A 16,256-nucleotide genomic window follows, 5' to 3' on the forward strand; every position below is an offset into this window, starting at 1 on the left:
GGGCGGTCTGGTGAAGGGTGTTAATTGATGCACATATGGAACCCTACGGGTGGCACGGGTGTTTTCATTCAGTTCAGTTTGGGGATACCTGAAACCTTAGAGGCTTGGTGTTACAGCAAAGATAGACGAGCCTGATTCACTGCAGTACGACAAAAATACAGCATACACGTCCCGATACCACCAGCCTACATGAGTTTAGAGTGCCGGCTCCCAGTCCGAGTCCATCGTCACCAGGTCCGTGCCCTTCTGTCCGTAGCAGAAGCGCGTCACCATGTATCGATGCGGCCTGGGGTCCTTCATGCTCGCCCTGGCGGCCGTGAGCAGCCGATCCCTCTCGTCGCCTAGTATGCCGAGAGCGGCAAAGGGTTTCGCGGCGAAGCCCTCGAGGACGTCGTCGAGCATGGCCTTCATGACGAGGCCGGAGGACTTGTGCTTCTGCTCGCGCGCCCAGGTGCCGACGGGGACCTTGATGGAGACGACCTGCACGTTCTCGAAGCCGGCCGCCTCGAGGACGTCCTTGATGTCGGTGGCGCCAAAGAGACGGCAGCCGAGCGTCCGCATGGCGCGTATGCCGAGCTGCATGAATTGCTCGAGGGCGTCATTGTCGCCCATGGTGCCATCGTCGCAGTGAATTTGGGGAAGGACGTCCTGGAACTCGACCCAACCGCCTATCCGTAGGTTTCTGTCCCCCTAGTGTCAGCATGTCCCTTCGCGTGATGGCGACGAGAGCGCCAGGTTGAATTGGCTTACTGGAATACCTGTGTCAGGACGTGCTCGACGTTGCGCAGCATGGGAAAGACATCGCGAAAGTGGGCGAGGTCGTAGCCGCTGCCGTGCGGCCACTGCTCACGCTCGCAGTCGTCGATAAAGGTGCGGAAGTTGACGGGGAGCCATTGCGGCTGGATGGGCGAGAGGTCGGTGCCGACGACGTGGGCACTCTGGTAGTGATCGGCCACTGCGTTCGCGATTAGGCTCGCGTCCTGTCACATGGTGAGAGAGTGTGTGTCTGGTGCTCACCATCAATGGCCCATATGCCACTGCCGGTGCCAATGTCGATGATCCTCTGCGGCGAGGGGCCTATGTCTGCCAGCCAGAACTGGCCATCCTACAGGTGAAGTGGGTGAGCTGAGCACAAGTCACGAGCGGACGGACTCATCATCGTCACGTACAGTCAACTCGGTCATCCAGTGATGCTTGAGCGCCTCAATCTCCTGCTCGAAATGGTCATTGGGCCACGGGTAGCGGCCGCATTTGTAGCCGTGGTATCGTCGCCCATAGGCAAACTCGAAGCGGTGCACGCTGGGCGTCACGGACGTCGAGCCATTCGAGGCCGTGTCCGCGACGGTGTCGGCGAGATCGAGGAACTCATCGTCCTCGTCGTGCTCGCTGGCGCGCACAAAGTGGAACTCGTCTGTCCGCTGCTCTGTGGAGCCAGAGGAGGGCGTGTAGAGGGATCCAGCCCCAGGATCTTGGGACGACGAGGCGGCCGAGGTCGAAGGGGCACTCATCATCGTCGGATCGTCGCGCGCAGCGGTGGTAGTTTGCCCGCAGAGGAGAGAGATGAGGTTCTTCCTAGTCTAGGTATTGATGTAAGATGGTCGACCATCTTGGGAACCCCATCCCCGCCTGCCCCTGGTTGGGAGTGCCCCGGTCAGGCTTGATCGCCACAATAATTAATACAGTACAATCAGTCGCCGCCATTGCTGGTGAAGCCTGATCGCGGAGCCTCGACCAACGTGTCAGTCTGGAGCACACAAGGTGACAAGGTTGGGTAGCCCAGGCAGGGGGCCGCAGGGTCCGTGGTTGGTTGGAACGGGTGTATGGGGGGGAGGGATGCGTGCAGGTGCCAGTCGACCAGAACCAACTGCGTCAAACGCCACCTACGGCTGTGTGCCAAGAAGAGGACATAGGCGCAAAGCTTCCGGTCTTCTGGACTGCTTCTCTCTACGGAGTACTCCGTACAGTACGTGGTGTTGTGCTCGATGAACAGCTGGGCCCAGGGGCTGCCAAGACAGCACAGCACAAATGCGATTGAGTGTTGACCAGAACAATCGAGCGAAAGATCGTGGAGAAGTGAATGGGTGGGTAGTAGAACAATAGCTGTCCAAAGGACTCGGCTCTCAGTGCTCACAGGAATGAAAGGGTCTCGCGCGAAAGACGTATCATCTGTCGGAATGCTGTTTCAATGGGCGCATCAAGCACCATCCACGTGCCGGCAAGCAGCTGCAAAGGAGCAGGGTAATAAGCTGGGAATAGATCACGCTCGCTTTGCGGGACTCATCATCGCGAAGTTGGGACTTGGGACGCTTCTGAACCCTGCATGTCGTGGTGATATTAGAGGTGGAGGAAATGGCCTGAGGCTGGGGCCTTGGTCGCTGTTCGTTTAGGGTAGGCATCTTCACTTTCCAGTGGGTGGGTCCATACACTAAATGCGGCTAGACAAAGACCGGGTGTTTGTTTACTTGGATCGACATGCCGACACCGCCCACCCACCACCTGCGCGGATCCAAATTCTACAGGACGTACCTAATTAATCGTAATTGCCAGCGCCTCGCGTTCGGGGAGCATCGCACATCTGCCTCTCACCAGACACATGGTGAAGCATACAACACACAATGAAGAGATCGACGCGCGCTTCCGCTGCGCGATCGATTCCAGTCGCGCCATCGTCCTCCACGAGATATGACCGTCCCGTCCAGCAACAAGCCGCGTCGACGACGGCCCAGGCCATGAATGCGCCTAAGAAGCGCAAACAGCGAGAGTTCGAATCGGACGCGACAGATCAGCAGACGTTCATACGGGCCGTGGTCAGGTGTCGGGCGCGCAACGAGAGGGAGCGCCGCGAAAACGACAATGTCGTCGTCTCCACGCAGAACGCCCTGGGCGACACGGTGCAGCTGTCTCTTGGCTCACACTCGCTCAGCGGCAAGAGCTACCAGTTTGACCGCGTTTTCTCCACGGCGGCGGACCAGGTGATGGTGTTCGAGGACACTGTGAAACCCATGTTGGACGAGGTTAGTCAGGCCAGGACGCGCCTGGGGACATGACTGACCGACGCAGATGCTCGCCGGGTTCAACTGCACAATCTTCGCTTACGGACAGACTGGCACGGGAAAGACGTACACAATGTCCGGAGACATGCAGACGACGGCGGGGATGCTTTCGGACGATGCTGGTATTATTCCTCGAGTCCTCCAGCGGCTCTTCGACAAGCTCGAGTCCACCGAGAAATGCATCAAAGTTTCGTTCATCGAGCTGTACAACGAAGAGCTCTCCGACCTCGTATCGGTGGACGATGCGAACAAGCTCAAAATCTACGACAACACAACGCAGAAGCAGCACGGCGCCACGATTGTGCAGGGGCTGGAGGAGAAGCACATTCAGAATGCGGCCCAAGGTATCAAGGTCCTTCAAGACGGGAGTCTCAAGAGGCACGTCGCAGCCACAAAGTCCAACAACCACAGCAGTCGAAGCCACACCATCTTCACCATCACAGCGTACATGCGCCGGACTGGGGGAAACGGCGGGGAGGAATTTATCCAATGCGGCAAGCTGAACCTGGTGGACCTGGCAGGCAGCGAGAATATCCAGCGGTCCGGCGCCGAGAACAAGCATGCTGCCGAGGCAGGGTTGATCAACAAGAGTCTCCTCACGCTGGGAAGAGTGATCAATGCCCTCGTCGACCGCAACCCCCGCTCCCACATCCCGTATCGAGAATCGAAACTCACCCGTCTACTACAGGACTCGCTCGGCGGACAGACCAAGACGTGTATCATTGCCACAATCTCACCCACCAAGAGCAGTCTAGAGGAGACCATGTCCACACTGGACTACACTTTCCGCGCAAAAAATATTCGGAATCAGCCCCAGGTGAATCGATTCATCAACAAGGAGATGTTTCTCCAGGATCTGGCAAACGAATTGGAAAGGCTCAAGGCGGAGCTGGTGTGTCATCGACAGCGAAGCGGCGTGTATCTGTCGAACGAGTCGTACGAGGAAGTCATTGCGACCAGCGAGTCACGGCGGATCGAGCTCGCCGAGCACTCGGCAAAGATTCAAACGCTCGAAGGGAATTTGCACAACAAAGCACACGAGCTGCTCAACCTGTCCACCTCGCTCTCGAGCTTGCAAAAGGACCACACGAGCCTGACTGCGCAGCTGGGTGATGCAGAAGATGCCGTGCGCCAGACGGAGAATGTCCTTGCCTCGACGCGGGAGACACTGGCCGAAGAGTCTCGGCTGCGAAAAGCCCATCAAAGTACGGAGGCAGCCCTGACCGGGGTCGGTAAAAAGCTCATCTCGACACTCAGCTCCGCCGTTGGTGACGTGGATGGACTGCATGCGAAAGGTGAGCGGACAGTAGCGCTGCATGCTCAGAACAGGGCAGCATGGCAAGAATTGCAACAAATAGCCCGCACGAAGACGCGCGAGGCTGAGCAAGATGTGGTCGCTCTGCAAGATGTCCAAGCACACCATGCATCGACAGTGCAAGATCGGTTACAGCATGTAACCGAGCTCCAGTCGGCCGAGGTCAAGTCTACCCGGGCCCTTCTCGACCTGAATTTGTCACTTCTCAATGCTTCGAGGGAGGGTATCCTGGATCGCAACTCGAAAGATACCATGGACGAGGCTCTGAAGCAGATCAAGACGCAGGGGCAACTTGCCAAGCAAACACTCGAGCAAGGTTCCCTCTCCATGTCTGCGGCCGCCCAGAAGGGGATAGGAAGCTTGGTCTTGGAGATGGATGCCACACAGGTACGGATGCAGAAATCTTGCCACGATGTCCAAGCCAGCATCACGTCTTCTTTCGAGGAGTTGATGGAGCACTCCAGCAGCCAGAGAAGGGAAGCGCGGCACCACAGGCAGCAGATGCGTGATTCCGTGACGGTTGAGCTGGAGAGGAACACAGCGATGCTGGAAAGGATGGATCAGCTCATGGCCGATGAGCGGCAGCAGCGAGACCTGGAGAAACAGGAGCTCATGTCTCAGATCGCTGGCCTGCTCAGCGCGCAATCCGAGAGGCAAGATGCGCGCTTGAAGCAGAAGTTGGCGACGCTCAAGAACGACATTCAAACCTCTAGCACTGCCATCGGCCAGAGCGTATCCCAGTACGACGGCGCAATGGAGATATGGGACGCGGAAGAATCCCAGTCGTCGGAGCGACTGCAAAGATGTCAAGAGACGCTCAACACGGGGATGCAGGAGAGCATAGATGTAAGCCCAGGCTGCAAACTTGTTGTTGTATCGTGAAACTAACTTATCAATAGATCTGGAGCAGCCACATCACTGCCGCGCGCACCGCGGCTGAGCGACTGGCTACCGAGATGGAGGACCTTACGGAGCAGCATGTTGCCGGCCTCGATGCCCATATGCAGCCGTCGGAGGATGCCGTACACCGTGCGTTGCACGAGAATAGTCGTCATCACGATGCGATTGTCAAGTCTGTCCAGGAAGTGTGCAGGCAGGTGGAGACATCGCACCAGACGCTGTCTGAACGTGGCGATGCGATGCTTGAGACAATGCAGGCCCTGAGTATTGAGGTCGCCGCCATAACACAAGATGCCAAAGAGGGGGCCACGAAGAGGGCAGATGCTCTCAACGCATCTCTCCTGGCCTTGAGAGAGGCCTTTGTGCGCACTGAATTCAAAGAATACCGGCCCACAGGAAATACGCCCAGGAAGGTCGTATATCGTTACGAAACCGAGCTCCCTCGGACGGCGTCTCACAAATCCAGCGTCGCCGTGAGCTCCGACAGTTCTGATGACGATCCAACGGACTCTGAGGCAGCGGCTGAGATAGAAGAAAGCTCCAAGGTCGAAGACGAGAGTGTAGAAGAACAAAGGGCGGAAGATGCCGTGGACGATTCGCTGGAAGAGCAGCAGGAGTCCTCCATTCCCATCTTGCAAGAGCTGGATGCTAACGTCAGGAGGAACGCATGTGCGGACACGACGATTCCTGTGATGAAGCGCATTGCCAGCTCTACGCATCTAAGTAGACCGAGGGCGAAGCAGGCGAGGAGGTGAAGGGGCTGTAGATATACTAAAGCAAGAGAGATATTGTCAAGCATACCTCCCGAAAGCAGTGGGTACACCATGATGTCCGTAGATTGCGACTACAAAATGATTTACGACCTACGGATCAATACTGAGCAAGCAAGGAGTTGTAGTTGAAGGCAATGCCGTCGTTCTGCACGCCTCGCAGCGCAACCAACCGCCAAGTCGCAGCGCGTCACGCAAGCGCCGCACCGCCTCGCCCACCTCACGTGTTTGTCTGTCTGTCTGTCTGTCTGTCTGTGTTATGGGCTGATGGACCTTGAGAGGTACCAACCTTACCATTAACCTTCTCTCCACCTCTGCAAGCTCGACCAGATCCCTCCAGTTCATTCAAGATGTGAGACCTCGCGACCCTCTCCCCATTCCCCGCGCAACAACCATCATGTCTACTTCACCCGTTGTCGCTGCTGCTGCTGCGGCCGCCGACGCAGTCGCACCGACGACAACGCCCAACGAGAACGAGAATGAGGATCAGCAGCAGCAACAACAACAGCAAGAACCGCAACTTCCCACCTTTGAACCCCTCTTCACCCTCCTCACAAACACCACCTCGAACACGACCGTCCACCCCCGCGTGCAGTACCTCTTCTCCGACGACGACCCTTCCACCCTCGCCCCGTCCAGTACATCCCGCGCCATCGTCGTCGATCTCGTCCCTTCCTCCACAAACAATTCGTCGTCGACCGACAAGCAGAAGCAGTGGGAGGTCAACTACGCCTCCTCGCTCACCCCCTCCTTCGCCGTCACGGGCACGGCCTTGGACCCGACCACGCTGACCCTCCGCCTCGACGGCGTGGAGCGCGAGCCCGTCCCAGAGAGGAACAAGGGCCACGAGAGCGGCAGCGAGGACCCGGATGCCCTCGTCGAGGAGTTTCGACGGAGAATGGGCATCATGAGCAGGATCGTGAGCGAGGCCGATCGCAGGGATGCTGTTGTCGAGCACGACGAGCCTGCGGTGGAACAGCCGAAGCCCGAGGCGAACGAGGAGGATGCATCCCCAGGGGGATCATGAAGAGAGGAGGGGATATTGGTTATATTGACCAGGAGCACGTGTCATCTTCTTTATGTTAAGCTTGCATTCTGGGCATCTCTTGCGCGCTGGCGTTGGGTACAATTGGCAATATGAATCACGACACTGTTTGGCAGCACATCATGCTGCAGCGCACTCGTCGTGCATGGCATACTTTACGACAGACATGGAATTAAAACGTATGTATAAGGCGCCCTAGAGAAAATGCAGTGCGCGCAACTCCCGTGTCCTGGTGAAGCAGAGCCAGATGTCTCCCTCGAGCACCGGCCCGCCAAGTGCCAAGTAGCATCCTTCCTCGATGTCCTGTCCATCGAGTGTGTCCTGGCCAGTTGCAAGCCAGCCGGCCTTTTTCTATCCATAAGCCAGGTGATGTAGAAACAATGAAAAATTCTCACGCTGAGTGTAGTCTGGTATATCCCATGATAGACGATGATACCCAAAAAGTCAAAAAAGAAAAAGGGAAAAAACAGCACGCTCCTGGTCCGTCCGTCGTCTGCCGCAGCTTTCATTGCAGCTGTTGTGGCAGACGGACCCGTTCGCGTAGCAACCTCGACATCTCGCCCACGGCATCTTGGCTGCGCACCACGCGCGAGTTGATGACCGGGCTGATAAAGGGGAGAAGCTCAATGTTGGCAGTATCGCGCTTGCTGCTGCCGCCGGCACCCCCGTTACCGCCGCCGCCGTTGCCGTCGCCCTTGATGACGAGAAAGTAGATGACCACAATCACCACGACAATCACCACAATGGCCACTGCACACGGTTAGCAAACACTGTCGACAGGCAAATTTCAGACTGCAAAACGTACCACTGATACCCAGGCAGATCCACTTCTTTTTGCGCGTAGCACGCGAAGTGTTCACCGCCACGCGCATCTCCTCGTTGCCCTTATCCAGGTTGTCGACGACTTCCTCGCCCTTCTGCTCAATGTTCTGGACCGCCTCCTCCTGCTGCACGACCAGCGTGTCCATGTCCTGGAAGAGCTGCGCCAGCTCCACAATCTGCTGCTCGATCTTGACGAGCGCGTCGTGGCGGTCCTGGACAGCGCTCAGGGCAGCGCGGGCCCGTCCCTGACGGTCACTGTGCATCAGCGCCTGCTGGAAGACCTGGCCGTTGGAGCTGGTGTCCTCGACGGCGGCGCGCACCTCCTGCTCCGAGGCCTCTGGTCGTACGATGCGGTACTGGCGGGCCATCTGCTCCTGCGTACGCTTGCGGAAGCTCGACTCGACAGACTGGTACGACCGGATGGCGTCCTTGAGGCGGCGGTCGACACGCCCGACCTGGGCCTTGTTCTTGGGGCTGTTCGCCTCGGGGATCGACTTGACCTGGCGGACGCGCTCGGTCAGGGAGCGGTAGAGGGCCATGGTCTCCGTGGAGAGTCCGTCGAGCTGGCGGTTGGCGGCGCTGGAGCCAGAGGCGTCGGCATCGTCGAGGGTGCGCTGCTGCAGCATGCGAAGCTGCTCGAGGTTGCGTTCCACCGTGTCAATGCCGCGATCAATGTCGCGGCACTCGTTCAGGACGGCATTGGGGTCGCCGCTGCGGCCGACCGAGGCGCCATTCTGGGCAAGAGGCTGCAATTCAACGCCGGAACCTACAGGCATCGTTTGTCAACTCCTCGACTCCGGTTTGAACCTCCGCTTTGCTGACTTACCGGCGTATCCGCCGTCTAGCGAGGGTTGGCCCTGGCCGCCGTAGCCCTGGCGACCATAGGATGGCTGCTGCTGCTGAGGCTGCCCGTAGCCTTGTTGCCCCTGCTGGCTATAGTTGTTGTCACCACCGCTGTAGCCTCCATCGTAGCTGCTGTATTGAGGAGCAGGGTCCCGCTGGTCGTACGGGTTCTGCGCGCCGTACCTATTCGCAGTGGTCAGTCGCGTCATTCGTCGTGTCAGGGTGCAGATTGGAGACGTGTCGTGTCCATGTCATGGCGCGTCTGTGATCCGTCGAAGAGTGGTGTAGACTCACCCATAGTTCTGCGTCATTGTCAGTACGTCGACAACTTCAATGGATCATGGCTAAGCGAAAGCAAGGGGGGTGATGAGACTTGGGAGAACGCGCGCGCGAAGCCTCTGCTGCGTTTGCACGTTCGCTCAAAGTCCCAGTTGGCGCGGCAAAATCAGAAGAAGCAGGAAAGGATCAAGGGCAAGACACGTACGCTCATCGTGGCTTGACAAGTCAATCGTCCACTGGGATTAGGCTTTTCTGTTGGCTGCCGCGTGGTAATGGAGATGGTCTCCAAAGGGCGAGGAAGACAAGTTGGGTACGTAGTTGTGGTACAAAGGGGAAAACGAGCGCTGAGGGAAGAAAAGCGACGACAATGGGCCGCAAAGAGACAGGGAGTGATATGGTCAGGGTTCGAGAGACTGGACTGGAGACGGACAGTGGTGTGTAGGGAATTCACATCGGAAAGGGGCATTGCTGCACGGACACGACCCCAGAACAAAATGGCACAGCGAGTGTGGCAGACTGGCTGCACTGTCCAGCGCAGCTGGCCCCCTTCAGGCCTCCTGATGGTGGGTCCAGTGCCCTCCAGTCGCGGTTAGCTTCTCTAGTTCCTCCATGTCGGTACGTACGTCGATAAAGATTAACGAACCAACATCCGGGGCATCAATTCGACGGCAGCGTGTGTTGAACTGTTCTAATTGCTGACCGTGTTCGTAGCCACTGTCAGCCAGTTCACTGCCCCAAGCTAGTCCTCTGCGGCTTCGCCACGGGCGATGACCCTGAGTTGAGACCCTCAGAGTGGCCCAATCTCGACAAGCCGTGGATCTCCCAATGCCAGCCCCTGATTGGACTGTCGCTAAACCAAGCATCAGCGCTTCGGCACCATCACTTAACCTTGTTTCAGCCGTCCGCCTAACTAGGCTCGTCATCATGCTCCTGCAACACGGGTTGCAGCACAAGTATCTCTGCGACAGACGCTGGCCTATACGACCAGCGGCACTTGAACCCCCCTCCAGTCCTTTTCTGGGACAACTTCACGGGTAGGTCCATTCATCCATCTCTGGCGGGAGACGGAAGGGTTTTGCTCGAAGGAAGGAGGGAAGGTGGCTTGCATCCCAAGCCTCCTTCCGGCTACAGTCCCTCCGAGGCAGTCAGCAAGCCAACAGCCACTTTAACCAGGTCTCTGACTCCACGGCTCTGGGGGATTTCTGACATGCAGGCTGACGATTGTCTGCTCTGGTCCGCATTAGTTAACCCTTTTAATACCTACGCAACTTTATCCCCGAGCGGCTTTCGCTCCAGCAACTTCGCGTTGGAATAGTCGCGCCCACTTCCCGCGTACGGTTCAAGGTTCGCGCCAATGTGCTCATATTCTCCACTGATAGTGGGTTGTACAACAGCACGATCTCTCTCTCGCTACATGAATCGTACCTTGCTTAGTCGCCCGAGTCTAGCACGCAAGGCAAGCCAAGCTGTGTTCAGTGTCGTCTCTATTCGGCGGCTTAAAGCACAGCATACGCAGACACATAACTCACACTTGAGTCCGACGGGCTCTTGACCAACGTGCTCCTCTCGTACCGAACAACCTTGAACTTGCCTTGCTGCGTCGCGCCCTCTTCGCGGATATGCTCGAGGGCCGCCATCGCAACCCCGATAGGATGGCGTCCACAGACAGTGTTGCCCGTCTTCGCTAGGTTGCCCACAAACTCATCATGACTTCCACCCTTGACGGCGTCCATGGCCGCCTCATCAATCAGCCTGATGGTCTCGTGGATGGGTGGCCCGGCTGGTGCTCTGTCCCCTGGCCTCAGGCGTGTGAGATTCCGCCAGTCATTCTGGGGACTGTACACCGTGTAGGAGAAGTTCGATCCCCAGTGGCAAAAGTCGGAACTGATGATAAAGACATTCTCGGGGTCCTTCATGTAGGATACAAAGACAGAGGCGGCCTGCTTCTCCGCTTCCAGGTCGTTATCGCCAATGAGCACAGGTACGATGGGCAGGAACTTGGCCTCGGAGCCAAAGGTCTGCTTCAGCCGCTTGTAGATGTATGGCGTGTGCATTTCCAGCGAATGCTCGGCAATGTCCTTCCTGGGAGGAATGTCGGCGAACCGGCCTGCTTCCTTGACGCGCTGGATGGCATCCCGGTCCACCTTCAAGTCGCCAAACGGGGTGTGGTACTTGTCGAATGTTGTGACCGCACATCCAGCTAGGTAGTAGGTGTGAGATGGGCCGAGTAGGAAGATCCTCTTGGCCTGGCTCAGGTCGAGGCAGCTGTAGGCCCACGCGGCGCAGGGCCCGGAGTACGTGAAGCCCGCGTGTCTTTGGGTGTTAGTCACAGCTTAGCATATGGCCAGAGATAGCTCACGGTGCAATGATGACCCTGGCGCCTGGAATCGGTAGATTCGAGCCATCGACCTGCTCAGGCACACTGGCGAGGTACTCATCGAGCTCCTCTTCCAGCTCGTCGGGCTGCCCCACATACCAAGAACCAGCTTTCGCAGGAGGACGAGTACCCATCTTGGAGCCTTCAGGGCCGAGTTTCTGGAGCTTGCTCAAAATTCCTCGAAGTGGAATGGTGAAGTACTGGCGAAATTAATCGTAGCATGTGTGAAGAGAGGTGTGAGTGAGACTGCATCACCCGCTGATGCCGTTGAAGCTGCCTCTTATCGATAGTGCCCCGCATTTACCGTGTTACGGAGTACGGACCATCTCGAGTTCGTTCACTTTGTTTCGATAACAACTATTACGACGTGCGATGATTTGAACGTGTTGACTATCTAGGCAAAACAACGGAAGACCGAGCCCAGTCGTCCAAGGTGTCAGCCTGATCCGCAGAACTGTGCGTCAGGTATGAGTACCGAGGTCTGGCCCGCTCGACACACCAGGTGCTTGAGCCTGTTCCGCGACTCTTTCACCTCCCTTGAAAGCTCTTGATGGTCGCATAGTACTGTAGTACAGACCGTGTAGTCCTCTTTGGCAAGCATGCCCTGGTGAAGATCCATGTGCACTCCGTCACCATGTTCTCCGACTCGGTTCCGAGGGCGGACCTGCCTTATGTAAGTAATGTTCATCCACCGGACTTCCTTCCCCGCCAGAATGATCAGACCCGACGGACGGACGCCACTTCCACTGTCGTCATTTCCAGCGGGATCCATCGGTTCGCACGTTATCTCTGCCATTCTCTGCTTTGCATGCCTTCATCGACTGTTCTTCCATCAGTTGACTAATTGCTTACTGCATCCTCTGCGTCGCTCATCTACTTCTGTCTCTCCCTCATACTTCTCAAAAATATTTGGAACAGGTCCCTATACGTAATTGGATCTTCCCTACGGGACCCCTGAACATACATGACGGCACTGGCTGGTCCCTAACTTCTGTCTCGCTTGTCCAACAGAATCTCAAAACGCCAAACATTCCTGCCCCTGCGCCGTCGAGCAAATACCCTTTCGCGTCCACGAAACCGAGGGAGACTTTGCCGAGCATAGTCGTCGCGTCTTCTATTGCGCCAGACTTAGAAGCCGCCACCGCTAGAACCATCGAAGTAAATTACTACGAGCAGCCACTACGAAAAGTTCCACCCCTACGTTGAAGCTTTTCTTTGCCGCACTGCCGTCCACTCAACCCGACATTTTGCAAAGTTTCTGCTTTGCGACTTTGCGACTTTCGCCTGCCTTCGTGATCGACACGAGCGCTACATTCTTTTTCTCGAATAATCCATCAGCATGGGCAGCCTCAAGATGTCGTGGTCGAAATCGACCCGTATCAAGGTCATGATCGCCATCGACACCTTCTTCTTCCTGACAGAGCTCATAGTCGGCTTCTACGCGCACTCTCTGGCTTTGACGGCGGACGCCTTCCACATGGTGCGTCGCGCGCTGCGATCCAATAGTCTCTCGCTAACTCCAGCATAGCTCAACGACATCATTTCCTTGATCATCGGTCTCTGGGCTGTAGTCGCTTCGCAAAAGGCAACGACGGACGAATTCACTTTTGGGGTACGAGTCGGTCCTACGCGTTTCCTGGGCAATCAATACTGACTCGAGTAGTGGGTGCGCGCTGAGATTCTCGGTGCCTTTTTCAACGCCGTCTTCCTCATCGCGCTTTGCGTCTCGATCATCCTCGAAGCTGTTACACGACTCGTCGAACCGCCAGAGATCAAGGATCCCTGGCTGATCCTGACCGTAGGCTGCGCTGGCTTGTTTTCGAATCTCGTCGGCTTTGTTGTTCTCGGTGGCCACGGTCACGCCCACGGTCCCGGAGGTCATGACCATGATCACGACCACTCGCACGATGAGCACGCGGGGTACGATCACGATCACCGGCAAAGCCATGATGAAGAGCAAGGTCTCGAACGACCACTCGAGGCTGAAGCTGCGGGCGAAAGAGGTTCTATTGGAGGTGTACTGCCAGAGGTCGTTGTCCGTCGCGCTACCAAGGGTCGCCAATCCACTGCCGAAGCCCGCGACTCCCCGAGACGCATTCGGCTTGGCAACGGCGATTCCTCCAGTAAGGATGATGGAGCCGCTGGTGCCAGCCGTAGGACGTCCTTGCACTCAAAGGATCGTGGCCGCCGCCGGTCGAGCAGGAGTGGACACACGCGCCTGGCCTCGTTCGACGATATGAGTATTCATCCACAGAGTTTCCGCAAGGACATTATCGCTGCTGTCTCATCTCCTGCGGCCGAGGACAGCGAAAGCGAGGAGGACGACCAAGTCGCGGAGGATGCGACCGAAAACTCCCCTTTGCTTGACAAGAATGGTAGTTCTCACGGTACACTCAATGGGCCCTCCCATTCTCACACGAAAAGAGCTCGTCGCGACTCGAGTGTCCACGCAGGCCACAACCACACCTTGCCGCCGAAGAAGTCAAAGGGTGGCCATGGCCATAACCACGGAGACATGGGCATGAATGCCATGGTCCTCCACGTCATTGGTGACGCCCTGGGCAACCTTGGTGTAATCATCTCAGCCTTGATCATCTGGAAGACAAACTGGCCCGGCAAGGAGTACGCGGATCCCCTCGTTTCACTGGTCATCACCGCCATCATCCTCAAGACAGCCATTCCACTCACGAGCGCAACTTCCAAGGTCCTACTCCAGGCGGCCCCGGAGCACATTAGTGTGCCTGACATTCGCCAAGACATCGAGGCCCTGCCTGGTGTGGTCAGCTGCCATCATGTCCACGTCTGGCAACTGTCTGACACCAAGATCGTGGCCAGCATGCACCTCCAGGTGACCTTCCCTATCGACTCGGACTGCGGCGAGAAGTACATGGAGCTCGCAAAACGTGCGCGCAAGTGCCTCCACGCATTTGGCATCCACAGCGCGACCATTCAGCCCGAGTTCTGCCTTGATGCTGAGCGCTACCGAGCCATTGCTGGGAACAGCTTCCAGGGCGTCGCGGATGCGGCTGGTGGCCCCAAGTCTGACGTGTGCCTACTTGAGTGCATCGACGACTGCGAAATGCCCGGCTGCTGTAGTGTGCAAGAGCAGTCATCCCGGGACTCGTCCGTGCGCCGAGGCAGCGGCTCCTCACATTCTCACGACGGACATGCTCATTAATAGAGTAGGGCCGCGACACTTTGTATTTTCTTCTCTCATGATTTCGGCAGCAGCAGCAGTCCTACCTTGCTTTGGTTATAGGCGATAACCGCAAACTTGACACAAATTTTCCTTATCTATTTGGGCTGACGTTGGGTGGTATGCTCGGAACAGGCGAGGGACCCTCTCTTGGGTGGCCGACGCGATTACTGTTTTACGACCAGTTTACTTTGGCGTTCCGTGTGGCGAGTTGGGTAATGCATAGAGGTTTAGATGAAAGGCAAAGGGAGCCTAATATACGAAGTCTTTTCCCCGACCATCTGTCCTACGTACTGCATGTTCGTGATATGTTGGCTTATGCCTCGAGACTGTTGTGGCTGGTCCAATCTCACATGCCAGGCGAGACGGCATCATAGGTCAGTGTGGGGAGACTACGGTGAGCTCCGCACTTGTTGAGGCCATTTTGGAATGTCGCTGACGTTGTCGTGCTGAGATATGGCTGAGTGTCACTGTTCGTTCGCGGTTCTCGGCTGGTGCCAACCAAGTCGACACAAAGGGCTAAAACACCGGCAAAGGGGCGAGCTTCCCCTGAGTGGGCTCGAGGAAGAGAGCACCTCCTCCGATGGAGCACATAGTTCGTTGATTTCCTTTGGGATGCTCGGGGTCTCGATATGATTGACTACGGCTGGCCTGGCTTTCTATCAGAACAGCAGTGGTGCGATCAGTGATCCGTTCCTCGCAGCGGAGGCCATATTATCACCGCGTTTCTAGATGGATTACAGGCCATATGAACGTTCTCTACGCACTATGAGCAGATTCTCACCCATTGGCCCCTTTTCCGAGGTGGCTCTATGACCAACCCCTGAGGTTGCTGGCGACTGGACTACCCGGCAGCACCAGGCTCAACGGCGATACGGACAGTGACCGAGTGAACGTCACAATTGAGGGCTCCGAACATGCTAATTGCATTGAGATGGTTCTCACGGCATGCGGGGATTGCAAGGCAATGCATTGATAGTGATAGGCAACGGAATAACCGCCGCCAGGCTTCATCTGTCGCCAACTTCTCTGGTCACGACGCTCCCTTTGCGAAGAGCTGAATAATAGATCTTCACACCTGATGGGAATGGAGAGGCCACTGCTCCGTACGAATAAGGCGCATTACAAGAGCAGCTTGCCGCACCGCCTCTACGCATGTACAGCGCATCAACACGAGCGAGCTGGGCGCCCGCAGCTCATGTCGTCGATCCGCTGGCTGCTTTGCGTATCTTGAAGATACCCCGTCACAAGCAGCAGCCATGCGTGCGTGGAATCGTGCGCATTATCAACTACCCAGAGCCTTGCCCACTCGTCGTTGACAAGCCAACCGCCGCAGCTAGCCAGCATGACCGGCGTGGCGTAGCTCAGTTGAGGCACAGGCCGAGGGCCCGATTAGGAACTGAAGGCTTTTGCGTTGAAAGAACGTTGCGAAGCCCGGCGCTACATATCTCTCTCTCTTTCATTGTCAACGGAAGCTAATGAATGAGGCATTCGGCTATGATCGAGATCGCTGCATAAACGGTACAATGGCTCACGTAGCAGCGCCTTAGTCTAGTCTGAGAGACGTGTGGGCAAATGCAGGCGTGACATTCGCGACATGCTATTGTCGGGCAAGACATGGGCGATCCATGTCGACATGGGACATTTACCACTTCG

General features: G+C 56.8%; 6 protein-coding genes across 6 annotated transcripts; 3 read left to right on the forward strand and 3 right to left on the reverse strand.

The window, feature by feature from the left end:
* Positions 1-195: 195 nt before the first annotated feature.
* On the reverse strand, positions 196-1,508 carry F5Z01DRAFT_672721 (S-adenosyl-L-methionine-dependent methyltransferase; the record flags this gene model as incomplete). Its single annotated transcript, XM_046264848.1, has 4 exons — positions 196-682; positions 751-955; positions 1,018-1,105; positions 1,170-1,508. The coding sequence occupies 4 exons, from the start codon at positions 1,506-1,508 to the stop codon at positions 196-198; spliced, it is 1,119 nt and encodes a 372-aa protein (XP_046120003.1).
* A 1,221-nt stretch (positions 1,509-2,729) lies between these two features.
* F5Z01DRAFT_619186 (kinesin motor domain-containing protein) lies at positions 2,730-6,023 on the forward strand (the record flags this gene model as incomplete). Its single annotated transcript, XM_046261073.1, has 3 exons — positions 2,730-3,014; positions 3,061-5,214; positions 5,268-6,023. The coding sequence occupies 3 exons, from the start codon at positions 2,730-2,732 to the stop codon at positions 6,021-6,023; spliced, it is 3,195 nt and encodes a 1,064-aa protein (XP_046120004.1).
* A 215-nt stretch (positions 6,024-6,238) lies between these two features.
* F5Z01DRAFT_651005 (uncharacterized protein) lies at positions 6,239-7,264 on the forward strand. The gene has a single exon (XM_046263201.1). The coding sequence runs from the start codon at positions 6,436-6,438 to the stop codon at positions 7,063-7,065; it is 630 nt and encodes a 209-aa protein (XP_046120005.1). The 5' UTR covers positions 6,239-6,435; the 3' UTR covers positions 7,066-7,264.
* Positions 7,265-7,588: 324 nt separating this feature from the next.
* On the reverse strand, positions 7,589-9,059 carry F5Z01DRAFT_635037 (syntaxin; the record flags this gene model as incomplete). The annotated part of the gene is made up of 4 exons (XM_046262115.1): positions 7,589-7,833; positions 7,889-8,671; positions 8,732-8,931; positions 9,043-9,059. The coding sequence occupies 4 exons, from the start codon at positions 9,057-9,059 to the stop codon at positions 7,589-7,591; spliced, it is 1,245 nt and encodes a 414-aa protein (XP_046120006.1).
* Positions 9,060-10,238: 1,179 nt separating this feature from the next.
* Positions 10,239-11,689, reverse strand: F5Z01DRAFT_537398 (MEMO1 family). Its single transcript, XM_046260506.1, has 2 exons — positions 11,387-11,689; positions 10,239-11,340 (listed from the first exon to the last, which is right to left on the reverse strand). Exons 1-2 carry the CDS (start codon positions 11,536-11,538, stop codon positions 10,524-10,526), a joined length of 969 nt encoding a protein of 322 aa, XP_046120007.1. The 5' UTR covers positions 11,539-11,689; the 3' UTR covers positions 10,239-10,523.
* A 936-nt stretch (positions 11,690-12,625) lies between these two features.
* F5Z01DRAFT_537451 (zinc homeostasis factor 1) lies at positions 12,626-14,905 on the forward strand. Its single transcript, XM_046260507.1, has 3 exons — positions 12,626-12,884; positions 12,933-13,016; positions 13,068-14,905. Exons 1-3 carry the CDS (start codon positions 12,744-12,746, stop codon positions 14,580-14,582), a joined length of 1,740 nt encoding a protein of 579 aa, XP_046120008.1. The 5' UTR covers positions 12,626-12,743; the 3' UTR covers positions 14,583-14,905.
* The last annotated feature ends 1,351 nt before the right edge of the window (positions 14,906-16,256 follow it).

Source organism: Emericellopsis atlantica, assembly GCF_019669845.1.
Source record: "Emericellopsis atlantica unplaced genomic scaffold F5Z01scaffold_8, whole genome shotgun sequence".
In the NCBI taxonomy this organism is placed as follows: Eukaryota; Fungi; Ascomycota; class Sordariomycetes; order Hypocreales; family Bionectriaceae; genus Emericellopsis; species Emericellopsis atlantica.